General features: G+C 35.5%; 1 protein-coding gene and 1 long non-coding RNA gene across 5 annotated transcripts in view; one reads left to right on the top strand and one right to left on the bottom strand.

The window, feature by feature from the left end:
• The window catches only part of LOC118247328 (uncharacterized), a 65,775-nt gene extending 39,504 nt beyond the window's left edge, over positions 1-26,271 (top strand). The window contains exons 1-4 of one of the 4 annotated variants that reach the window (XR_004778379.2): positions 9,740-10,006; positions 15,452-15,533; positions 18,481-18,656; positions 25,565-26,171. This is a non-coding gene — a long non-coding RNA (uncharacterized LOC118247328). Of the gene's footprint in view, positions 1-9,739; positions 10,007-14,964; positions 15,012-15,451; positions 15,534-18,480; positions 18,657-25,564 lie in introns of those variants that run through there. The other 3 variants (XR_004778381.2, XR_004778380.2, XR_004778378.2) reach the window with 3 other exon arrangements.
• The window catches only part of MALRD1 (MAM and LDL receptor class A domain containing 1), a 268,212-nt gene that overhangs the window by 73,441 nt on the left and 167,664 nt on the right, over positions 1-27,107 (bottom strand). Inside the window, exons 29-31 of the mRNA XM_035545162.1 lie at positions 17,714-17,842; positions 12,544-12,705; positions 6,455-6,612 (exon numbers count right to left, since the gene is read on the bottom strand). Coding sequence (XP_035401055.1) covers positions 6,455-6,612; positions 12,544-12,705; positions 17,714-17,842 — 449 coding nt within the window. The remainder of the gene's footprint in view (positions 1-6,454; positions 6,613-12,543; positions 12,706-17,713; positions 17,843-27,107) is intronic.

Consider the following 27,107-nt stretch of genomic DNA (forward strand, 5'->3'; position numbering starts at 1 on the left):
AGCCTAAGCCAAATAGTGCAGCAAGCTGTATAAGTAGTAGTGATCTTCTTAAGTAAGATTCAAACTCACACCTGCACCTTTGCTAATGTTAGCTCAGCTGCAAATAAAAGGTACTCTGAAAAAAAAATAACAAGAACTGCTAATACAATCACTAATTGGAAAACCTACTGACTGTCTCAGCTGATAGAAGCTAATGAGTAAAGACCTAACAAATTTCATCTAACTACTGAAGAAAAGACTCAGAAGGTTCTAGAGCTATCCTTTATTCTCTAAAGGGTGACCTTCTTGTAGTTGTTAGACTGGGTGAAGATTTTAGAGACAAATATAAGGGTCAGTATTCAGGGTTTAAAGCCTGTAGTCCAGTAAATGTAATTTATAATACTGTGTTTTGTGGTAAATAAACCCAAACATGTTTAGCAACGATAAAAATAAATAAATAAATAAATAAATAAATATCCAATAGTGAAAGCAATAGGAATGACAACAAACGAATTCACAAGTAAACAACTGGCGAATTAATGTCATGCACAGCATCCTGGAGATTACAGAGGTAGTTACATTTCCTACTCAGGTATCCAAAATCCTCATGCAATCTAAATCAGTTCAGAAATAATGACAAAGAGCTGGAGTGATGAAAGTCATCATATTCCAGCCATTCCAGTTGATAATTATTTATTTATGGGACTGAAGATTTTAATCATTATCCTCTCTTCCTTACTTTCAACACTATCTTTCTCTTCAGCATTTAGCGTGATTTTCCAGTGACCCTGGGGTTCCCGTTCCCACTTTAGTGTCCCAGTTTAACAATGGAACACACACACACACAAACAGACAAACAAACAAAATCTTTAAGTCTCAAGAAAGTTATAAACTTAATTTTATAACTAATGATATGTATATTACCTACCTCTGACTCTCCCAGTGAGCCTGGTGAGACAAACAAGCTAAAAACCCAAATGACACAACAAACCACATGCTTTATGGAAGCTGCTGTATTGACCAAAATACCTGTAGTTCCTGAATACTAATTCTGAGTTGGAGTAAAGGAGAAGTAAGAGGACTGACATACAATAAATCAAATTAGGACCCAATTTTGTCAGGACTGATGTTGTGGTACAGGACTGTGTAACAGCACTATCCAGCATCAATCTTCTAAAAAACAAGCTGGGATACAATGAAAAGTTTTGAGAAGAAATAGTTGATTCAAGCCAAAAAAACAATGGATTACAATGGAGTTCAGAAAAATGTGAAGCTCAAAGTGTCTGTTTCTTTATCTGGGGATACAGACTTGATACTCTCAAAGATTATGCCCAGAGAAAGTGAAAGATGTAAAGTGAGGTTCTTCAGTGAGGTTACTTTTGTCAATGAGGGTTTGAAGCATCTTCTGAGGCAGGAAATATACTTAGCGTCTACAAGATTTTTGCTGACCTTTTCAGAAGGATACACACAATGTAACTGTTGGGTAAGGAGTAAGTATGCCACTAATAGTGACATAGAAAGAAACAGGAGCATAGTTTCTCTTCAGCAGAACATTTACACAGGTACATTTACATGTGTACAAACCCAGCAGCACATAAAGAGTACAGCAAATTCTCATAGATATAAGTTCCCTAGAGCCCTGGAGAGTTACAGCTCTGTAATGCTTAGTGTCTCCAGAGACTCCAACACCTCCCCACACAGCATCTTATGAATTGTTTACAAGTCAGTCTGGTAGTGGAAACAATTTAAAGAGGAAGGGAAGGGAAGGGAAGGGAAGGGAAGGGAAGGGAAGGGAAGGGAAGGGAAGGGAAGGGAAGGGAAGGGAAAAGGAAAATCTACTAGCCTGAGTAGAATGTGCTCAATCTTATACTGATCTAATTGTAGGGTAAATCCCATCATTTTAATTTACAAGTAACAAGCATGTATTGTACTAACTAGTCATTGTGTACTGATAGCATTTCTAGAGTGCACACACAATCTAAATCACAAAGAACAGGAATAAACTGTAGTAAAACTATCACTTCATTTACTGTGGAGTGAAAAGCTCAAGAGTGAAAATATCCCAATACACACTTCATGGTGATTTTAAGAAGAATTTAGCATGATAATATCCATGATGTAAATGCATGAGTGAAGCTTTTATACTTGCTTCTTGGTGTTTCTCCAAGGTGCCTTTGCCAACTGGTTCATTTGTAGTCCATATGTGAACAGCATTCTTTCACAAAACCCATTTTCCTGTCTTAAAATCATGACTCAGTTCTAATTCACCACAGCATGTCCTGTGTGCTAGAGACTCCTGAATTCCTTTTTCAGCTTCTATCTCAATCTGGGGGTGGGGAAAGTGCATGTACTTTTGAAGGTCACAAAATATACACTGCTATTTTCTACTTTGTCATCAGCAGTCACAACTCATGTGGCTATCTTATACCCTCATGCTGACTTTTCAAGATAACATATCATCTTCCTGATCTTCCCTGACTCTAGCAGTTGGCATGCTGGAAACTACTATGTTCTGTCTAGAAGGTTAATTACTTGGCTAATAACCAAGAAGCCAATGCAGATCTGAAGGGTGCATAGCAAGAGGTGTATTCTCCCAACATTCCCATCATGTTGTCTTTAATCACCAGCCAAGGAAGAAGAAGAATCTTGGGAAAGACAACACATATTTTCACTTCACTAGGCACCAGATACATATGTCAGCTGAGAAAAGCTACCACTAACTCCAGTGAATATGATATTAAGTTTTCCACTCTACATCCTCAAGATCACGCCTTCAAACTGTTCTTGTTCCTTGGCAATCATTATTTCATGTCTTTGTTGGGATAAAGCTATACTACAGGAACACTGAAATTGTTTCTCCAAAGCCCACAAAACAGATTAGCAAAATTGTATCACCATTCACTGTCACATTAGAGAAACACTAGAAAATTATGCCCCTTTTTTCTTTATTTCTTTAAACATGAGTTTGAAGTAATAAAAATTTAGTCATTTTAAGTGAAATTGACGTGTACTATACAAAAATTTACCACATCTCAGTTCTTTTAGTATCAACAAATATCAGGGCAGGAATTAAATTCGGCTTTAACTCTCAATTGTGTGACAAATTCCTGGAATAAACTGATAGACAAAGCTTTCTGCAGCTTAATGAAAGCTGAATGCTTTCTGTCTGACAGCTGAATAATAGGATCTCCACTGGAATAAAACAGGTGTTAAAATAACATCAATTTCTTGCTGAAATGTCTCTACTATTTCATTAATCAAAATGTAAAGAGAAATGAATTTTCTAAATTTACACTTGTAGCATATATGTAATAAAAACTGTTTATATTTAGAGCTATTCTTCAAGCATATTCATTAATACTTTAGATTAGTCTTGTGTTTAATGCTGAATAAACTCACCCCTTGAAGGCTGTTATCAAGTACTTCTAAGGAAAGCTAATGTTTTCATAACAAATCATTATGAAGTTGGTTTTTTTTTTTCTTTTGTTGGCTAACAATTGAATGATGTCCTGAAGCATCAGTATTCAGATCTTTTAAAAATAACTTTCACTCTTAGTGTAAGAGTTGTTGTAGATCTTGTATTCTTTCTAAAGACAATAATAATAATAGCCTATACCTTTATTTCCTCGTAAAAAATTACAAAGTTTATAGCAATAGAATTTGGCCAGAGAAATGCACATTGTGAATAAAGAAGAGCAGCGACTTTAATACATACTTCTCTAATCTCAGTGAATATTCTTTGTTTTTTCTCTGTAAAAATAGGACTATTCCCATTAAAAAAAAAAAAAAACTTTAAACAATTTTGTGTAGTTCAACATTATTTATTTCCAATACTGAGACATTCTTCATTTTTTATCTTTCTTTTAACCAATTTGGTGATTTTAGTCATTCATCTCTGCTTATATTCTGTCTCCCTGGTCTTTCCTTTTTTCCTTTTCCCTTTTTCCTTTTTCCTTTTTTTCTTTTTTCTTTTTTCTTTTTTCTTTTTTCTTTTTTCTTTTTTCTTTTTTCTTTTTTCTTTTTTCTTTTTTTTTTCTTTTTTAAAATTCAGACCTGACAAGAACATTGCAGATAGCTGTATTTCAGATAATAGCTATAATATCATCTGTTGCGGTGACATAACTACATTCTAACACATTATTCAGACTTCCTATTACCATTTGACTTTTCTTTTTTTTTTTTTTTAACCTCCATTGCAACTTGAGCACAAATCTTCACTGAGCTGTTGCTTTTATTTTCTTCCTTCTCTCTCTCTTTTTCTCTCTCTTTTACATTCTTTTGGGCTTTTTTCATTTAAGTGATTACAGTCCATTTTTATTCTTTATTTAGTAACAGCAATGTTTGCTGCTAAAATAGATTATTAGTTTGATAGAAAAAGAAGTGTAACATCTAAAAGGGTATGTTGGGTCTGCAATAGGATGATAATTCCTTGTTGAGTACTTCAGTCTGTTACAAATATTATTATATGTTTCTCTATAAAAAGCAGAAGTTGCAATGCCATAAACAGGAAACCTTATATATACCTATATGTAAGACATTTCTTTATGGATCTCGTTACGAAATTGAAGGTAATGAAAGTTAACTAAACTATTTTGTTTAAAAGGAAGAAAAAAAAAAGAATTAGAAAGAAGAAAAAAGGGAAAAAAAAAGGGAAAAAAAAGAAAAAGCAGACTGGCTGTCTGCCTAACTCCACATACATAGGCCATATACATCTACTTATTCACTAACTCTAAGGGTTCTGTAATACTTGAAAAATTTCAGTTCAGAAGCTCATTCAAAAAAATCTTGTCTGCTTTCTTGCACAGTAAATTTAAACAAATTTTTCATAGATAATCTCGGAGTATTTCAGTTACCAACTGATCCAAAAGGTAATCACTGTTTTCTTTTTACTTCAATTTAATCTGGAACTGCTCTTGACCTTTACCTACTGTTCTGTTTTCTTAATCTTAATGTGCAAAGTTTGAGTATGTGGAGATATAAATAATTTAAACTGGGAAGAATGGACTTGAGGACATGGCCTAATATTTTAAAAGCTATATACAAATATTAAAATTACAATATTGATATAAACACTTCTAAAAATTCATGTTGAATATCTGAAATGTCTTTGTGAAAAATAAGGTTTTGAGCATTTTTATTGACTTGATAGTGAGAAATGTTAAAATAAAATTACCTGAAAATTCATTAAAAATCAGTTTTGAAAAGCAGTCTGAATTTTGGCTGGGACTGAGTTAATTTTCTTCCTAGTAGCTGGTATGGTGCTGAGTTTTGGATTAGGATAAGAATAATTTTGAAGGATCTGCTGCTTATAATAACTTTATGTAATTTGTTTTTTTCTCTATTTACTCTTAATTAAGTATATGGCAATACTCAGACTCTCCAGGAACTAAGTGACAGAGGTAAAAATACCATCCCATAATAATATACTTTTAAAAGACAGAAAAAAGGTGGAATGAAAGGTAACTTTATTCTTTGAATGGATATAAGAAGAAAATATTTCATGCTGAGGGCAGTCAAGCAGTGGCAGGGGTTGCCCAGAGGGGTTGGGGGTTGGGTAGTTTCCATTTCTGGAGGTTTTCACCTAGTCTAATCTTGTAGCTGACCCTGCTTTGAGCAGGAGGTTGGACTAGAGACCTCCTGAAGTCCAGGACGAATTATACTGTATTCCTATGGAATTGGGCTATGATCCTTTTCAGTGGGGATGAATATAAGGCAGAAAACCAGACCAAAGATAAACATTGTCAATATAAAAACACCGGTAGTGCATGCAATTTTTTTATATTCCTTCACATGTAATAAAACTGTCATAAATACATGTTTAAAAATACAGGTTAACAAGCTGACGCAGATAGGAGTCCTGCTCAGGCCTGTAAAAAAGGCATTATGTAACATATTTATTCAGTGAGCCATGTGAAATGAATTATTTGCCAAGGATTCACGTCACTGCTTGAGATTTTACAAAGGGAATTAACAACTAAGAGTTGGCCCATTGAGGATGCTTGGGGAACAGCAAGAAGATATTTGAACTATAATTGCTAATATGGTTAAATGCTTTATTGCCAGTTATTTCAATCAAACACCCTTGATACATGATGACATTAATTTGTTTAAAACTTTTGTTTTAAACTGCATATCTTGTTTTTGTCCTAAACTTTGGAAACTAACACTGTTTGATGTTAAAGAGTGAATTGTGCAGAGAACTGTTTTGATGTTCAGTAGGTTTGAGAATGATAGATAGGCAATATTAATTCTTACATATGTAGCAAAAGGGCTTCAACTGAAATTAAGAGTAGAACAAAATTGTCCCTGTTGATCTTGACAGAAAATTTTTGTATATGGGTGTAATGACAGCAAAGCTGTGAAGAAGTACAGCTAACAGCCTCTGAGATTTAGATCATTTTAGACACAGAAATGCAAATACTACTAGTGCAATTATTACTGTGGCATGATTTAGTAGACATGCTTTTTCTCTTACCTTTAAGACTCCTGTTTGCCTAGAAGCAAACATCCAGAACCAGAACCGAACTCTGCAGACTCCAAGGCTGGCTGGGAAGAATTTGGTAGTAATTATCTTCGCTCTATTTCCTTCCTTCTGGTTAGATGAGTTTACATACAAAAAATGTTGTCCTTTACCTCAATAAAAAGATTAAAATAATTTATAGTTTTTCAGTATTATTTTATGCTCTAGAGGAAAAGCATTTTTACGCACATAGATACAAGTATCTGATACAACATACATGTATACCCATACATTACAGAGATGTTCTGGGTTAAAACTTTGTGTATTTCTGTTTATTACATATATATAATATTAATGTAACCTTCATCAGATCTCACTGTGCCTTTTTTACCCACGTGTAAATACTTGATTCATATTTGAATTATAAATTTAAATATGTTGCAAGCATGAACACTCACTCACAGATTCTGAAAAAGTAAGTTGGAGCTTCTGCACAAGAACATTACTGTCCCAAACCATTAATCTCTTCTTCAATACTATTCAGAAAGTCAGCCAATCAATCCTTTCTGTTTTTAAATTACATAAATGTATGAAACGATGGAACATGCTGGTAAGGTACACGTAACAGAATTAGTAAGCCTACTTACAAAACTTTATCTCAGCAAGAACTTTCTGATTAAGCAAGCTTTCTCAAAAAACTATTTTAAAACTTTTAAAATACCTGTTATTCAAATAACAACTTTTTTTTTTTTTTTGGGGGGGGGGGTGGGGGGTGGGGGTGGGGTGGGACAGATCATGCTTAGTCTTCTTGGGAGAAAAAGTTCAGAATTTTTAATTTAAGGAATGAATCCTAACTGCTCTTTTCAGGGACATAAGACATACCACACATTCAGAATCATAATAGTATTCCAGCTAGCCTCATGTAAGCTCTTATAAACCTTTCTGTAAATAAGTGATTGACAAATGGTATATCCAAAAAGATTGACTCTCTGCAATCCGTTTCCTTTGTCTTATAAATAAATGTTAATGAACATTTTGTAAAGAAGATGGCAATCCCTGTGGAAACGGATTTTAAATTAAGTTTCAGATAAACTTAAGTGAATTGCTAATCTGCACTACATCATCTTTTATTTCTTAGGTCAATGAATCCTCAAACCCATAAAAATTAACTTGTCACCTTCACACCCACCCTGTTTATGTTTCACGTATAAAACATACTCTGCAGTTGAATTTAGGAGCTTCATATGCTCAGCAATTTACAGTTTCACAAATATCATTCTGCGCTACTACAATACTTCAGTAATTCAAGGATGCAGATTTGGGAAGAATATGGTATAAGATTTTTGTGTCTGTTGTGAATGTAATTTTTAAGATGATGTGATTGTAAAGAGAGCAGCAATCATGATGGTCTTGAGGTAAGTACACACACAAAAAAAAAAACAACATGATGAGCTAATTGCTATTCTGGAAAGGAAAGAAATGTTTGTGGAACAAATCAAATAGTCATGGATCCAAATTGTTTTTTAAAACCTAGCTTCTCCCTATATTGACAACTTAACAAAACAGTTTAAGTGTTATATGCAAAGTCATGATCACTAAATTTTCAGGCAGACTAGTGACAGTCCCCCATCTGGCAGCCTTATTATAAGGCCTAAAAGACAAATGATCTCCTTCTCCAAGATCTATTCCGTCATTTAAAAAATTCTTTTAGAACAAAAATATTTTTTTTTCTTTCAGTTTGTAAGATCAATAAGAGACACAATCTGTCGCTTACTAGTAGGGTGACAAATAATGCTTTTAAGAAAGCAAAAATGGAAAGATGTTCACTGCTGTGTCACTTCAAGAGTCAGACTCACTTGGACTGCAGTTAAAATATCAAAAGTAATTTCCCATCTGAAGTGAGTTGCAGTTATTTCCACCCAAAATTGATTGCAATTTTAGTCCTTTGACTCATAAAGTGAGCTGTGTAATGGGTTTTCAACTGCTATTTGACATGCCATTCTTACAGACCTGTAAATGAATATTAGTTCAGAGTGAGAACTTTCAGTTTGGATGTCAGTGGAAGGAAACCCAGAATTTGGACAATTTGTAAATGGCAGCAACTGTCAAGGAATTGCTCTTAGTTTCTATTGTTGCCTTTGAAGCAATCTTATTTGAGATGATGTTTTCAGGTGGGATTATCTGGGTATCATGTTATGCCTCAAACTTTTTCAGGGAATGTACATTTTCTCAGGTGAGAAAAAGCTATTTGAAGGATTACAATGACATGGATATACTACATTCTTCATAAGTAGAATGGTGTTAAATATTTGCATGCTAAGCAACAGACTGGGAAGCCAGGGTGCCTGTCTACATATTAAATAATATATGATATATGGCATAATGATATACAGCAAAAGTTAAATAGAATTGCTTTTTCAGTTGGTTGATATTTTTGAAGTTGAAACATTCTGAACTTGAACAGTTACATCCTCATAGTGTTTAAATAGCTCATGGACTCATCCTGTGGCTAAAGGCTGGAAGTGTCTTGTTTTGGGGCAGGAAAGAATAGTATGATAAGGAAATTTATGGAAATTATAATTTTTAAAAGTGAGACCTGAATAAGCTACCTCTTGGTCAAATTGCAGAATGTTAGACATAGCTGTAACATAGTCGTTATTTTTCACTAAAAGTCTTTCTGTTCAAATCACAGGGTTTATCTTATCCTTGAGACTGTTCTAATGCACTAAGTTAGCTCTGTTAAACTAATGCAAATTTTTCAGAAATTAATGTTGCTACCCATCTGAAATCTGTAATGTTAGTTTAGATTTTGCTAGATGAGGCAATATGACACATTTACAAGCAAACCTCCACCCAAAGCTGTTCCAATATACATAGGACATGGTTTGTATAATACCACAGGATTCATTCTGTTGCTATAATGGCACCCATGATCTGTGCAACAAATTTATATGCTTAGTAACTACAGGAAATGAGTTTGGAACTAGAAGGAGTTGGATTGGATCAGGAATGGACTGACAGATATTGTTGGACATTACAGAGAGTCAGTATGTAGACTGCTGGCAATTCTAACAAGTGATTCTTTTTTATTATAGCTAATGTGAATATTTCTTGCCCACTTAATTTACAAGTAAATTACAAATCTAGGCAATTTTGTAAACACATTTGCTGTAATTCCATTTTACTTTTTCCTTTCTTTTTATTAACTTTATTTTTCTTACAATTGCTGGGTAATTTCAAAGATGCAAAGAAGAATCAATTAAGTAAGAGGAACTGAAATAGAAAAACACAAAATCTCCTTGAAGAGCCAAGGGCTAGAGGTTGTTTTATCATCACACTGCATCAAAGGAAGAGCAAGAAAGCAAGTCAGACTACTGATTCACAAGGAACAGCTTGCCTGGGACAGCTGAATTAGTTTCTACATCTACCCTGTCTGTTCCGTCCCTTTCCAAGAGGAATGGACTTCCACAATTATAGTCAACAGCAACACAGACTAGTATGGATATCTGCTTCCTATAAAATGACAAACTGTGATGTGTAGCAGTAAAACAGTTCCCTCATGATCAGGTGAGCAGTTCCTGCAGCAGGTGCAAACAAAAAGGAAAGATAAATGAGTAGAACAGAAATGGTTACAGCCATGTGCTTATAAGATGTCTCTGTTGAGTTTGGAAATGTAAAACACCAAAAAAAAAAATCCACCTGGAGATCATGCAGGATACAAATTCAAGATTAAAACGGTAAAGATTGTGACACCTGTACAGTGAATCTGAACTATTCTTTGCTAATAAAATGAAAATTAGAACTGGATAAAATTCCTAACAAATAAAATTTCTGGCAAGGAAAATTAAGCACTTCTCAAATAGTGATTGGTACCTTTATGATGAAAATTAAATTTTCATTCAGGTTTATAATAAATACAGAATGTAATATAATATAATATAATTATATATATACTTAATATATAATTATAGTTTGCTGTCTACATAACACAGATAACTGTAACAGCCCATTAGTACATTTTGTTGTGCTGATAATCAGTAGTCATTCTGTTAGTAGTCTGGCTGTATCATCTTGTAGGAACATGTTAATAGAGGAAATGTTTCTACATTAAGATTTCTTACATTAAGATTAAGATTAAGGCAAGCCAATATCAGGGAGAAAAGTTAAGACCTTACTTATGAACCTTAAGCATTTCACATGCATCCACACACACTGCTCATCAGTTGCTCTTTAAGTGTATGACACTCCATGAAAAGTAGATTATTCAAACTATTGACGAATAGAGCATCATGAGTATCAGGATCTAACACACAAGGTTTCATATACAGATTTCATATGAATCCAGTAGCTTCTTTGAGGGGTGAAAAAAATACTAGTGATAGGTGAGAAAAATACAGAGCTGATGATCAGGAGAAGGAAATAAAACAATAGACTAATCTGGGTTCTCAGAAAATCTATTTTTTGAACATGAGTTAGCTAAAGGTTTGCAGGATGTCCAGGGTGCAAGCTGATATTGGAAACATAAAACTGACACCTTGTTGAAGATGCCTGAAAAAAAGCCTACAATGCCACAAACTTTTCCAGAGATTGACTACAGCACAGTCAGGGTCACTGGATGGTCTCATTCAAGGTACTATTCAATACAAAATCTATACTGCCTGCTTAGGTGACTAAAAAGAAATGGATGGCTGGACTACTATTTTTACAGTAACTTAGTAACACATGATTACTGACAAGTATATCCTCTTTTATGGTATTAAAATTTTCATATCTGTATTTCTTAAACATTTTTTCAAGTAGACCCTTAATTAAAAATCTCATTGCAGACTTATCAACAACAACTGCATTTGCAGAAGTATGCTGTACTGTTTTAGAAAGAGTTCTGTTATCTCCCAGATGGGATGATTAATTAGATACTTTATATGGTATTTAGTAGCTCATTGTTATGGAAATGACTAAATGAATGCATCAAGCTAAAGTCGAGTATTAAGAATGATACAATCAAGACCATTTTGAAAATAGCGGTCTTTAAAATTACAGGGCTGCTGAAACCACGATTAAAAATGTGGGCAACAGGCCGCTATGCAAGAGGGTTTTTTTTTGTTTGTTTGTTTTTGTTTTTAAATCTGTGTTCAGATGGAACTAGAAGTTATCAGATAGCATAAATGACAAGATTCAGTTTGTTAAAACATTTAATATTTTTGTCATGGCTTTTTTATGTATCCTCAGTTGTAATTTTAATATAAAAGGGCATGTTTTAAATACTCATTGGAACTTTAAATATCGCTATAACCTTCGTGAACTGTGCTAATTTTTCACTATTATTTGTCTGCATTACAGTAAGCTCAACTGATCACATTTAGGTTTCATAGAATCATAGAAATGTTTAGGTTAGAAAAGACCTTCAAGAACATCAAGTCCAACCATCAGCCTGACCTATCAAGTACCATCACCAAATTATGTCCTTAGTGTGATGCCCACCCATGTCTTAAATACCTCCACGCATGGGGACTTCAACACTTCCCTTGGCAGCCTGTCCTAATGCTTCACCTCCCTTTCCGTGAAGAAATTGTTCCCAATACCTAACCTAAGCCTCAGCTAGTGCAACCTGAGAACATTTTATTGCAATCTGTCATTTGCCACCTGAGAAAAGAGATGGACACCCTCCTCACTGCAACATCCTGTCAGGTAGTTGTAGAGAGTGATGAGGTCAACTTGCTTTTCTCCAGACTAAACAACCCCAGTTCCCTCAGTTAATCCTCATAAATCTTGTTTTCTAGTCCCGTCACCAACTTCATTGCTCTTCTCAACACATTCTATAGAAACCCAACATCCTTTTTTGCAGTGAGGGGCCCAAAACTGTACACAATATTTGAGGTGCACTCCACGTCCAAAGGGACAATCTCTTCCCTAGTCCTACTGGCCACACTATTTCTGATGCAGGCCAGGATATCATTGGCCTTCCTGACCACATGGGCACACTGTTGGCTTATGTGCAGCTGACTATTTACTAATTGATGCTAATTTATGGGACAGTGGTTTTTTTTTTGGAATTCAGTGAATATTTAATTTTCCCCACGGTGATGTAGGACACATGGCAATACCTGGTGTATGGTCAGTATCAGGACCCGTTTGTCCAGAGACACCACCTTTGCTAACATTCCAGTCAAAATCATCCGTAGAGTCTTGTATTAATCCACATACACTGGTCCATTCTTGATCTTGTGTTTCAAAGTTACAGCTTCCAGGAATACTTGTGTAGTAACCTGAAAATATAACAGGAAGTAAATTATCATCTCAGTTCTTATATTTACAAGACTGTAATGAACTTATTGTACATGGTGATGGAGAGGATTCTATTTGGCTAATACTATGATTCCTTGAACTCCCATGTACTGACATAATTAATATATGGTAGTGAGTGAGAAACAAACAAAATAACCTACCCCTCCCCAGACACACACACAAAAAAAACACCATCCTTTGCTTTCTGAACAGGTGTAAACAGCCTTAAAGGTTATTGCAGACATATGGCCATGTAAGTCTTGAGGACAAAGCTGTAACTTCACCAATTTTAGCTTTTATTCAAGGTGAATGGACAGAATGATTTCTAGAAAATTAGCTAGTAAAAATGGACTCCACTTCCCCAGTGGTGTTTTTCATTAACATATATTGGATCACCCTTGTGAGTGTTAGGTATGAAGGTAACTTTATGATGAGAGAGAAGTTCTAGTGATTAGGGCACTGGAATAAATTCAGGATATTTTTGTTAGACTTTCTGTTTTTAGATTTGTCTCTGATTATTTCAAATGACTTTGGAAATGTAATTAGTCAACAAAATTGTACAAATGCTGTGGAAGAGATTAATCTCTATCAGAAACACTGCTTTTGCTTTTGAAGGCCTTTTCCTTAGGTATAATTGTTCCTTGATTACCATACCGAAGACCTGAATTTTCCAAGAGCAAATTTTTCTGTTTTTTCAGGTTAGAATTTGAGCAGAGGCAGCTACATGATTGCTGAGTGAGAGCAAAGACTTCCTCTGTAAAAGGACTCTGGGGAAAGATTCCAAACTATTAAACATCATGGTCAGTCATGCATTTGAGAAGCAGGTCTGACTGTGACTATTTCAGAACCTCAAATGGATTTGAGGAATTAGAGTTTATTTCTTGATTTAGAAGTATTCTGCGACATTAAAATACGATTATTTATGTATCATTGTCTAGGTATAAAAGATGTAGATAGAAAAAAATACATGTAAATTGTAGACAATTAACTTTTAGAACTTTTATATCTTATCACTATCATCAACTTGTATTGTATGAACAAGATCTGCATGCACACAGACTGTAAAGCTTTTGGTCTTGCTTTTCTGTAAATCTTTCTCACCATAGTTAAATGTCTAGGACAAATATCTTAAAAGAAGAATAACCTTTATTGAACCTATATCTCACTGAATGCTAGAAGAAAGATCTGTACTGATTTATAATGTACTGTACTCCTAGTTTACTACAAGAGACTGAAGCATTTATCATAAGGAGAGGCTGAGAGAGCTGGGACTTTTCAGCCCAGAAAAGAACAGGCATAGTGTGCATTGGTGGGCATAAATAATTGCTTTGAGGGTTTAAAGAAGACAAATCCAGACTCTTCTCAGTGGTGCCTCACATCAGGACAAGAGGCAATGGGCATAAATTTAAATATAGGAAATTCCATTGAAGGATAAAAAATTATATTATTTTATTTTACTTTATTTTACTGTTGTGCTGGCCAAACACTTGCCCATGTTGTCCAGAGAAGTTGCAGAGTCTCCATTCTTGGAGATATTTTAAACCGGTCACAGCCATGGGCAACCTGTTTTAGTGGATCCTGTTTTGAATAGGAGGTTGGACTAGATCTGCAGAGGTGCTTTCCAACCTCAGCCATTCTGTTAGTGCTATTTGCAGCATGGCCTTTGGAAATTGTGAAAGGAATACACAAATACACTGAGTGTTCACATTGACACTGCATTACAAACTTCAGGGAAACTCAGTGAAGCATGGCAGGGCAAAGAAGGGAATCCATTAATCTCAACAGCAAGTACAATTTTCTTGTACAGTTCTAACAAGATCAAAGTCCAAATGAATTTATATATGCAATTTATACTATTCATAATAGATTATCTGTCCTCAGGAATTTTACCCTAATATTTTAACAGTACATTCAGAAAGTAATTATCATAAATATTTATAAGCAGTATTTACAAGTTTGATGGAATCACCTGACGTATATGTACCTGCTGGGTACTTTTTATTTTCAGGGTAAACAGAACCTACTTAGAAGCCTTCAGAAGACAATTGTTCCATTTATCTGAAAAATTGCTTTTATTTCAATAATTCAAGCACTCCTCTAGTTGGTTCATCAACAGTGAGGTTTGCTATTAATCAAATCTGTGTGTATAATTGAGTGCAGTTCATTAAAATTGCAACTGCTTTCATGTGTGCTTTTTTCACCTCAGTACTTCCAATGGGTTATTGAAAGAGAATGAAAATTTTGCAAGATTGCCTGAATGAATGGAATGAAGCATAGAGTAATTTCTGTGAGTTTATTTTTTTTTTAGAAAAGACTTCACCAGGCTACACGGATACAATTCAGTTTATCCAGATTCTGTTGTAAATCCTGCACAAGGGAATTGCTCTTGAGTAGATTATCACCCATTGGTTTCTTTGGAATTACACTGGTATAAAGTTATAGTAGAAAGTGAAATAAGCCTGGACTTTGAACTCTGAGAAAAAGAGAAAATTGTAGGCAAATGAGGCCATAACAACTTGCAATGGGGCAGGTTTGACCATGAAGGGCTTTCTCTGTGGGTATTCACTCTTTTGTGATTAAACAGTTAAAAAAAAATTTCCTTAAAAAACTTTTCCTTAAAAAATTAGGTTTCTATTTCCAGATGGAAATAGTTAGACAACTATTTCTGTTATGTAAAATATTTATGTTTTATGTATTTATGTTATGTAAAATAATTGTGCTTTTTAGGTAAATCCTGATGTTCTGCTTGGGTGAACCTACTTCATAACTATAAATGTACTGTGGTCAGAGTTTTCAGACCTGATACCAGGTAACTATGGACTAAAGAAAAATAGCATAAAAATATAGGATAAAATATATATACATATATTTGCCTAATAATGTTTATTTCGGTCTATATGCTTGGGAAAAAATGTGCATTTATCCAAATGTTCATTTGTTTTTTATTTTCAAATGTTTTCAAATGTTCATTTTTTTTGCATTACTTCATTTGTTCAAACTAATATATATCAGGTAGGGTAATATTATACTTGAGACTTATCTGGGTACTCTGTACATGAGATTACAGCATCTGTCTCTTATTTTACCATGCTATTTTGTCACTTCTGCATCAACATCTGGACCAAAGAGAGATGAAAATGTTTTTATGTAATTAGAGCTTTTCCATGTACAATGAAAGGATATTTCACTCTATTTATTTAAAGTGAATACCAGTTTGTTTGTTTGCTTGTTTCCCTTGGAAAAAGTTTTCTGCACTATTGCACACTAGGTTGCTTTACTGTGATTCAATAAAAATTATGGCCTGAAATATCACCATCTATTATCTGAATAAGAAAAGAAAGTTGATGCCATTACAGCCCCTCCAGACAACACAGGCAAGCCTTTCTAAGGAAACGACTATATCCTGTAACAATATTTACAGAATAAATCAAGTTCCTTGATAGTTTTCTGATCATTATTGAGCTATTTACTTTGGACAGCGATTCCGATTTACTGGGTCTCTGTTAGGTCTGTAAAATGTTAAAAGGATGAGTTTACAGTGTATTTTGCTATACTTACTTTGTTTAATTACTGAAAAAATATGCATACTACATACAGGAAATATGGAATATCTGTTTAAAATTTGTCTAGTTGAAAAAGATACCCTTTGAAAGTTATCATTCAACTTTTCATTTCCGTCAACATGGTTCACAAAAAATCACTGGAATACAAAGCACTGCAGTAGAAGCAAAACCAGAAACAGAGACCCCAGCATCAGCATATGTACTTCAGAACTGCCATTTACTTTTACAAAAACAATAAAGAGGGAGAAAGTCCAAGTTAAATGTCATGTAGTGACATTTTCATGTGTACTAAAATCTTTTGTCTGTCTAAAACAATGTAATTTACATGACCAGGTAATGGGTCATTATTTCTGTACCCTGTTCAGTCAAAGCATTTAGCAAAAATATGTGAAACACCTTTGATTTTCAAGGGACTGCCAAGTGTTGGTGACTTTCAATGGAGCATTTGGGCTTCAATGCAGTATGAGCATTGATGTATGTGATTCAGTTATTTTCTCTGTCTATCAAGATTGCTTTTAACCATATGTACAATATGGCAGAATTTGGTCCTGCAGTTTGAAGATTAAGAATTAGATTTATTACTGATTTACATATATGGACTGTCTAATCTTCCTGCTCCCAATGTCTGGTCTGGAAAATTACTGTCAATAAAAAAAGAACTGGAGGAAGAAAACAGTACAATATTTTACTGCTTTTCAATTTCAAATCTGAATTGGAAAGACTGTTAATTTGATCCGGATTTTTAAAATTGAGCTGTGTCCTTCCATCTCAGATAGCATTAGTAAAGAATTCCTGCAGGCAAATTTTGTCTGTCTTCACCAGCATTGCAAAAATATAAACAGACTGGATTTTGTCCAACTGTTCTGAATAATGTAATAGGAAGAATACACTGTCATAGCTCTGCAGTAGCAGCAAGAACAAAGAAAATGAATATGTGGTAGCAACATGACTCAGATTGCAAAAACAGGATTAATCTGAAAGATGGGCTTGTTTATACATAGTCACTTTTTAAATAACAGAATCACACCTAAATGCTCTTGTGCATTAATTTGCTTATTTAGCTTTTTTTTTTTCATTCAACATTGACAGCCTAAAATGCTTTCAATTAAATAAATAAGTTTATGTATCTTTTCAGAGTAAATTTGGATTGTAATCTGTGGGTTTTATTCCTTAAATAAAAGTGTTCATTTTTTTTTCTATATAATCTTTGTAATGACGAGGTTACATTTTTGTGCCCAAATCACACAAATATTTTTGTGCAGTAAACACCTCTGAGGATCTTAAAATGTCAGACCTTCTGTGCTGGGGGAACAGGCAACCAGCTTGTAATTATCTTCTGAGCAGCTGCATGAATCCACCTGAGCTATGCTACAGAATTTAAAGTTATAATTTTAACTGGAGATTACATTAACGCACAGATACTTACTGCAGTCAGCTTCATCCGATAGGTCTTCACAGTCTGGTTTATAGTCACAGACAAAATGAGATTCTATGCAATCCTTATTCCAACACAAAAAATCGGTGAGGGCAGGGCATTCCTTGGGATCCTCTCCAGCTGAAAACAACAGGACATTAAAATCAAAATTACAATTAAATCAAAGAATGCTCTTTTTTATTTGTTTAGCCATTATACACCATGACTTCAGTGATTTACTACTTCCAACAGATGTTATTTGGTCACACTCTTTTAATGCTGCATTATCTTTGCCTAGAGTACTGCATTGGCCTAGCAGGGCAGGGTGTTTTGCCTGGAAGGAAATCCAGATCAGCATCAGCATGACTGCTTCCCTGCTTTATTTGTTGTGTACATTCCATAAAGTAGGATCCATGAGCTGTTAAAAGGTAGACAAGCTGAAGTCTTTATACTAGTCATAATTATAGGACATCACATGGAAAATAAGACCATTTTAAATGGGGAAAATTCAATACTGTACAACATTTGTGTGATGCATACACTTCTAAAACCTTTATTTTTTTATTTATTTATTTTTGAAGAGTGTAGAGAAACTTCGGCAGTGTGACTTAAATTGCTTAACAACATAAAATATTTAAAGGTAGAACTATTGGGATGCAACAATTTTCACATCTTATTTCACCGCATATGACATAGATATGTTATTACCATGCTGAGGAATTAAGAAAAAAAATAGCATTTTTCATTAGTTCTACTTTTCTGACTGTGTTATTCTGCAGCTATTTTTGGGAAGCTACAACAATAAAATGCATCAGTGAGCCATGGAAAGGAAAGGAAGGAGCTGGTTCCACATAAGAAAACGTCAAAGGTGGAAAACAGTGAAATATCTGATATCAAAACATGGATTTGTCACACAATAGAAATGAGAGAAATTACAGGAGGTGAAAATTTTTTGGTAAGTAATAAGCTTATTTCTGAATATGCTATGAAAAGTTTAAACAGAGCTGAGATATCTGAGATATCTAAAAGCAAAATAAAGCCTTTAATTTAAGAAAACCATTGACTAAAAATAAACTTGCATTTAATGTTGCATTAATGAAAAAGAACAACCCCCCCCATTTTTTTTTACCTACCCTTTTTCCTGATCTTTGACATAGGCAGTAAACTGAACAATACATTATTTGCTCTGTTATACAAAGAATTTTACATAATAAAAAACGTCCATGCAGATGCAGAATGCTGGTTTACAGTCCTAGCATAAGTGATATAGAAATTGCTCAGAGCAATGGAAGGCATTTTGTTGTTGTTGTTTTTTAAATGAGAACAGACTTTCCAAATTCTATTATTCTATTCCTATTATTGAAATATCTATTCATTTCCAGAACTCTTGCACATTTCATGAGTGAGGTACTTTCATTCTTCATTATGCTTTTCTCTCCCTTCTCTTACAATTATCAAGTCCACAAGTTTGTGGGGTCTGAAGACTATGCAGATAGGCAGCAAATCAAAAGACCATGAAGGTCTAATTTTAATTTTCATGTTTCTAACATGCAAATAACACTAGTAGTGAAATTATTCTGAGAAAAGACGTGATGACAGAAAAAAAGAAAAAAAGGAAAGAAAGAAAAGAAAGCAAAACAAAACTAAACAACAACAACACAAACTAGATAAGAAAACAATAGGTACAAAAGGTTCTATTAGTACAATGAAAATTCATCCAGAATTTTTTCTTAACTTGGTCAAAAAATACCTTCTCTTAGAAACAGATATTCTTCCATTCCTTTCCCACAAAAGGAGAATGTTTAAAATAATGAAACCACAAACCAAAATAATAAAGAATATAAAATCAAAAAATGATTAAAAAAGATAGAGGACTTCTCTTAGCTCACAGCTGAGCAGTAGAGGTAGAGAAACAACTAGATTAAGAAGAATCAGTTGAGCAGTTAAACTGTTGATCTTCTCCTAGATCAAATTTGCCACACATATTCTGGTAGACCAACGTATTTACCCTTACAGTGAATACTCTGAGATTAGATTCTCATAAATTAAAAGATTAAAAGTGTTATTATGGCATAGCAAAATGTTAATCATTTATCATTCTCCTTTTATTTGTTTCCCTCTTGGAATGGCAGCATTTTCTGAAAACCGGGACACCACAAGAAACTATCACAGGACATATTTATGTAAAGTAGGAACTACTGACTTCATGTTATGCAAATCCCTAAGCCAAATGAAATGACAGGACTTGAAAAACAAAAAAGCATACACAGGATATCACTTTTCAATTAAGTACAATTTGGATTGATACAGCAAAAGCAATATAATCTTCTAAGTAGCTTTTAAGAGACCAACAGAATTGACTTGGCTTGTTGATCACTAAATCCTGCAAAAGAAGTATGTTACTGATGGCTGCTGCAGGAACATACATTTACATACACTCACTTTCATTTTTAAATATCTTGTTTTGTACAGCCAGAGTACCAGCAAAGATAAGAATTTCCCTCCTAAGAATATAAGTGTGTTTGTATATATACATAAGACAAGCAAGATAGGCTTGAACAAATGTGTGCATACCAAAAACTCTAATCTGGATTCATCACCAGCTATTTACATTCCTCCATCTCCAGTCTATAAGTTATTTATGAAAGACTAGTTCATATAGTACTCCCATAATGTATAAGAATGATGAGATTCATTTGAAGATAGCCAATAAATACATGAATATGAATCAGACACAGACACAGACACAGATTTCTAGGTTGGAAGAGACCTCAAGATCATCGAGTCCAACCTCCGACCTAACACTAAGTACTCCACTAAACCATATCGCTAAGCTCTACATCTAAACGTCTTTTAAAGACCTCCAGGGATGGTGACTCCACCACCTCCCTGGGCAGCCCGTTCCAGTGCTTAATAACCCTTTCGGTAAAGAAGTACTTCCTAACATCCAACCTAAAACTCCCCTGTCGCAACTTTCGCCCATTCCCCCTCGTCCTGTCACCAGGCACGTGGGAGAACAGACCAACCCCCACCTCTCTACAGCCTCCTTTAAGGTAACTGTAGAGAGCGATAAGGTCGCCCCTGAGCCTCCTCTTCTCCAGGCTGAACAAGCCCAGCTCCCTCAGCCGCTCCTCATAAGACTTGTTCTCCAGACCCCTCACCAGCTTGGTCGCCCTTCTCTGGACTCGCTCGAGCACGTCCATGTCCTTCCTGTAGCGAGGGGCCCAAAACTGAACACAGTACTCGAGGTGCGGCCTCACCAGAGCTGAGTACAGGGGGACAATCACTTCCCTAGACCTGCTGGCCACACTGCTTCTTATACAGGCCAGGATGCTGTTGGCCTTCTTGGCCACCTGAGCACACTGCTGGCTCATATTCAGCCGACTATCAACCAATACTCCCAGGTCCTTCTCGGCCAGGCAGCTTTCCAGCCACTCATCTCCCAGCCTGTAGCTCTGCTTGGGGTTGTTGCACCCCAGGTGCAGGACCCGGCACTTGGCCTTGTTGAACTTCATACAGTTGACCTCAGCCCATCGGTCCAGCCTATCCAGATCCTCCTGCAGAGCCTTCCGGCCCTCGAGCAGATCGACACACGCACTTAGCTTGGTGTCATCTGCAAACTTACTGAGGGTGCACTGGACGCCCTCATCCAGATCATCGATAAAGATATTAAAGAGGACCGGCCCCAGTACCGAGCCCTGGGGGACACCACTTGTGACCAGCCTCCAAACAGATTTGACTCCATTCACCACAACTCTTTGGGCCTGGCTATCCAGCCAGTTTCTAACCCAGCGAAGCGTACGCCAGTCCAAGCCCCGAGCAGCCAGTTTCTTGAGGAGAATGTTGTGGGGAACGGTGTCAAAAGCCTTACTGAGGTCAAGGTAAACCACATCCACAGCCCTTCCCTCATCCACCAAGCGCGTCACTTTGTCATAGAAGGAGATCAGGTTCGTCAAGCAGGACCTGCCTTTCATAAACCCATGCTGACTGGGCCTGATCGCCTGCTTGCCCTGCAAGTGCCGCGTGATGACCCTCAAGATAATCTGCTCCATGAGCTTTCCTGGCACTGAGGTCAAACTGACAGGCCTATAGTTCCCCGGGTCTGCCCTCCGGCCCTTCTTATAGATGGGCGTCACATTGGCTAGCCGCCAGTCAACTGGGACCTCCCCCGATAGCCAGGACTGCCGATAAATGATGGAAAGCGGCTCGGCCAGCTCCTCCTCCAGTTCGCTTAGTACCCTCGGGTGCATCCCATCCGGCCCCATCGACTTGCGCACATCCAAGCTCCTTAGCAGGTCGCCAACCATTTCCTCATGAATAGAATCCAGAATTAGAATAGAATAGAATTCCAGAATAGAATTCCTCATGAATAGAATCCAGACACTTTGTTTCATTTACTAGGAAAAGATCAAGAATTCTCAAAAATGATCTTGTTTCCTTTATGTTTGCTACTAGAGGACTATAAATGCAAGACCTTTTTTTTACAAAGTTGTATAAGATAAAATATTCCTGTGATATCAATCACATCTAAAAAAAAAATAATGATGGGAAACAGACAAAAAAACCACAGCTCTTTCGTATTACAACACAAGATTTACATACATTGTCAGTGGTTATGTTGAGCAGTGCTATGTGATTGTGAAAGGTAAAGGGTAAATCTCAAGTTAATTATTGGCTAAGACCACAGAGAACAAGAAGTTGAGCTGTTTTGAGAAGCAATGCATAACTCAAACACAAGTACACTGAATTGATGCTCACCAGGAATCTCATTTTCTCTGCTCTCTCCAAGAGGAATAATACATACCCTCACTTAATAATACAATGACACCATGTCAACAGTAAGAAATGAAACATATGAATGTAATGTAACGTATATTCAAGGTAAATAATACTTTTAAATTATTATTTCTTTTTTTTAGAAATTCTGAGTAGAAATGTTTTCAAATTACAGCTGAAAATTCACCACTTTTTATTATTTGTTGTTTGAATTGTGCTGAACAGTGAGAGTATTTATATAATTTCTCTCTCCTCTTTCAAAATACCTGAAACAATCAGACTTAAAAAAAAAAAAGTTAAAAAGTGCTGTTGAAAATATTACTCAAATATTTCTCTCCAAGTTTCACTCTGCTTAAATTATAATGTATGAATAACAAGCTCCTAGAAGGCTTCATTAGATCTGCAGCTCAACTCAACTATATTCAGCACTGTGAAGTTCAGAATTTATGAAACACAATTTGCATCAAGCTTGTCATTTGCTTACCTCAACTGTTTAGTACCATTTTCTAGATGACTTTTTATATAACATTACAACACCATTAACATACTCATCAATAATGTTTCTATCCATGAATGACCTTGGCAACCTTTTGCAGGGAAATCTAGAAAGGAAAAGTTTATACTGATGCAAGCTAGATATCATTTCAAATAAAGTTATTTTGTAATTCAAAAACTGTAGGGAATTCTACTCACAGTATGTGTCATTGAAAAGGCCAGATTTAATCTGAAATCATTGTTTCTGACATAAACAGCAGATCTAACAAATTATATTTACTCTTAGGACAGAATTTCACCTGTAGATATGAAAGTCTGCCAATGGGCTTCCTAAAATGCTCAAGGCAAGTTGGAGTTTGCCGACTAAGGAAACAAAATAAAAAAATAGAAAAGATTTTTAAAAAATCTCTTCAATGTCTTGCACTGATACACGTCAGACAAGGTCAGATTATTTTATATTTAAGAATGAGAGACTCTGTGTAGGCTGTATCAGCAAGATAAGGAGCTCATGCTTATAGTACACTGATGTAGAAAGGGGCAATATTTTGCTAAATTCTAAATAAGACATTAAGGAGAAGCACTGAGAACTGAGGAATGAGTAATGTTCTGGTTTTCCAGGCTTTACCCTTCAGAAGCCTACAAGTGGTGACAGAGAGAAGAGGGGATGTCAAAAAATCAAGTGATTCTTTTGCAGAAAATCCTACTTCCCCAAAATTATGAACAAGTTCAATCACAGAGAATATTATCTACTGAAAACATTTGACATGTGGTCTCTGCCTCCTGATCGTTTCCCCTCTCCCTGCATCACTGACATCCTGATTCCAGTGCAGAGAACTAGATTATATCTCAAAAAGTTCATCTGAATAGATTACTTTCAGACCTTTTCAACAATATTTAACCTACAAAATTACTGTCACTATGCCATTTCCATTGTGGTATAAAATAATCTTGCCACTCAGTAGCAGCACTCCCCCCAACCCTTATCACAGATTCCTTAGAAACATCTCATGTGAATATTACGGAGGTTGTTTGTTTGTTTGTTTAATATATGGGCTTGTCCCAGTGTGGTCCACAGGGGTTGTTGTTAGTCCAATGGAGTACAGCACACAGGTGCAAATCACATTATTTGCAACAAGGAGGCACTTCATTCCTTGCCCTTGCAGAGCCATCATGAGATATGAAATTCTTCTTCGGTGTCATACTGCATGGAGAGCTATGATGGAACCAAACATTTGTGTCATCTGTACTCTGCTGAGTACAGCAATATCTGAGTTCAGTACCATTTGTAGTCAAAAAGGATAAAACACATTCATGTTAACACATGTTAAGGTAACACAAACTAAGTTAAAGCTAGCTAAAATTACTACACTTCTCAAAGTTAACCTTCTTCCCATGCAACAAAACAGATTCAACGGATACCAGCAAATAGCAGGATTTTTGTAAATTGACAGCCCACCATGAACTGAAAGAACAATTGCCTTCTAAAGCAAAAGCCAAACATTAGTCTACCAAATAAGAATTTTACCATAAATATCACCAGGTTTACCAAGAAGTTTTAGCCAGATGATACAATTCTGGTGTCCCTCATCAGAATATCCTGACAATTACGTGGTTATATATACATATATATATATATGTATATATAAGAGCAAAAAATAATATTCTCAGGAGGAAAAAGGAAAAAAGAGAATGCTTTTAAAAAAAAAAATCAGGTAAGTGGACATACATTCTATCTGAATACAAATATGTATCTTGAGTGACTGAGTTTTCTCCAGCAGCTTTCCCTGCAAGAATTCCCTTTCCCCTCACTTCAGAGCCAGGTTTGTACTGAATATTTCTGTTATAAAAGTTTGAACTTTTCTTAAGTGTCTGGACCTAAAATCTTCACTAAATGTAATGCCTTGCATGATACATAGTTAAGGATTCAAAGAAAATGCTGGCTTATCCTAAGCAAAAAGGTTGGCCTATGCATCCAAACACTAGGAAGTTTCAGTTGTTTTCTCTCTGATCTGCAAAGCTTGGATGGAATCCTAATGAGAAAGGATTTCTCCGCTGAGACTTTCAAAGCTTCTTATTTATGGGAGCATGGAAGTAAAGTTGTTCGAAGGATTGCTATACCTTCACCTGTGGTGTCTGCTATAAACAGAAGGTGAGGAGGAATACAAATATGCAAGAGGAAAGGGAAAGAAAGTTTACCACCAGGCAAAGGAAGCTTTGTTATGTTTTAAATAAAATTTCTTCTCAGCTCAACTTGTTAAATCAATCTCTTATTAATAGGAGTACGATGACATTTTGGTTTTGTTTTCTTGTTAAAAAATGGATATATATTTTAATGCTAATTATGACTGAATGTCTACCATGTTTTGTTTAAACAAGGGAAGAAAAACTTGTGAAGTCTGATCCCGAGATCATTGGATCTGTAATGGCTTTTTTTTTTTTCCTGGAATTTTATTACACTGAACTGTTAGATAATGAAGAAAGTATATAAATCAATGCAGTAACCAAATATTTTAGAAATTTCTGTTTAATCTGAATTCAGAGGTGTTTTTTTTTCTCCACATTTTCATATATTTCTCCTTGTTTATTTTTCAGGTAATGCCCTGTGATGCCAAAATAACTATGTATGATGGATGAGTAAGGAGTATGTTCATGTTTGTATTCTGTGTTTTCTGTATCTGGAGTACCCTTTTCTTTAGAATTATGGGTGTACAAAATCCAGGCTACCAGCAACAGAATGTCTGACGAGTTGCACACTTGATTCACTACTACATGACAACAAGCCGAAGAGCAAATCAGTAATGCTTAAAGTGCTCCTTAAGGTTACCAGGAATAGTACCAGACTACAGCTTATTTCTGATGGGATTTTTAGATGTTATCATGGCACAGGTATCAGAAATCTTAAAAACAAAATTATCAGTGAAGATTATTCTGTGAAACACAAAGGTATTTTACCTTCTTATTAAAGCAAAATTAAAGTTTTTGTTCTTTTCTTTTTTTTTCTTTTTTTTTTTCTTTTAGCCTGCAAATAACTTCATACATGTTCAAAGTCAATTATTAGAAAGTATACAAGATAACCACTCTAAATACCATTCAGATCGCATAGGATATTCTGGCACTAAAGCTGTAAAAACTTGTACAAGAAGGTGAAAATACACAAGATAAAATATTTCAATCTTAATTAATTAATAAATTGATAAATTAATATTAAGAACAGTCTTTCTCTGTCTGACACATGACTCCACTCTTACATCTCACATCCTTTCTGTAAAAACTTCAAAGTAAAAAGATATCAGACTTGGAACTTATGTTGTTTTTGTTATCAAAACATAACTTACTCCTTAAAAACCAACTGATAAGACTCATTTAAACCATCTTTGTTTCTATCTCTGACAATATTTGCAAGGCCTCTCACATTTCCAATAAATCCACAGTTGCTTCTTGACCTTCACTTCCATAGAGATCAGTGAGAGCTGAGGGAAATGAGCCTTGCTGGATAGGGCCCCAACAGCTCAAATCATAAAAAATAAAGTTCTCTCTAATATTCTACTGATACAGAAGCTTTTAATTAATTTTTAAAGGAAAATAAAATGAAAATATTTTCCTTTGTCAGTTGAAAATGCTCATATACCATAAGCTACATAAAACAGAGTTATATAACTGAAATGCAAAGTCTACAGTTATGGTGCAGTTGATACAAGAGAAGGAAGGGATGCTATCCAAAGTGACCTGGACAAGCTTGAGAAGTGGAGCCAAGTGAACCTAATGAGGTTCAACAAGTCTATGTTTCAAGGTGCTGCACCTGGGTTGGGGCAATCCCAGACACACGGACAGATTGGGTAGAGAACTCATTGAGAGAAGGACTTGGGGGTTCTGGTGGACAAAAACCTCTACATGAGTCAGAAGTGTATGCTTATTGCCCAGAAAGCCAACAGTATCCTGAGCTGCGTCAACAGAGGCATGGCCAGCAGTTTGAGGGAGGTGATTGTCCCCCTCTGCTCTGCCCTTGTGAGGTCCCACCTGCATGAGGACCTACTGCATCCAGATATGGGGCCCCCAGCACAAGAAATATGCGGATCTGTTAGAGTGGTCCAGAGGAGGGCCATGAGGATGATCAGAAGGCTGGAGCACCTCTCCT

This window comes from Cygnus atratus, chromosome 2 (assembly GCF_013377495.2).
Source record: "Cygnus atratus isolate AKBS03 ecotype Queensland, Australia chromosome 2, CAtr_DNAZoo_HiC_assembly, whole genome shotgun sequence".
NCBI lineage: Eukaryota > Metazoa > Chordata > Aves > Anseriformes > Anatidae > Cygnus > Cygnus atratus.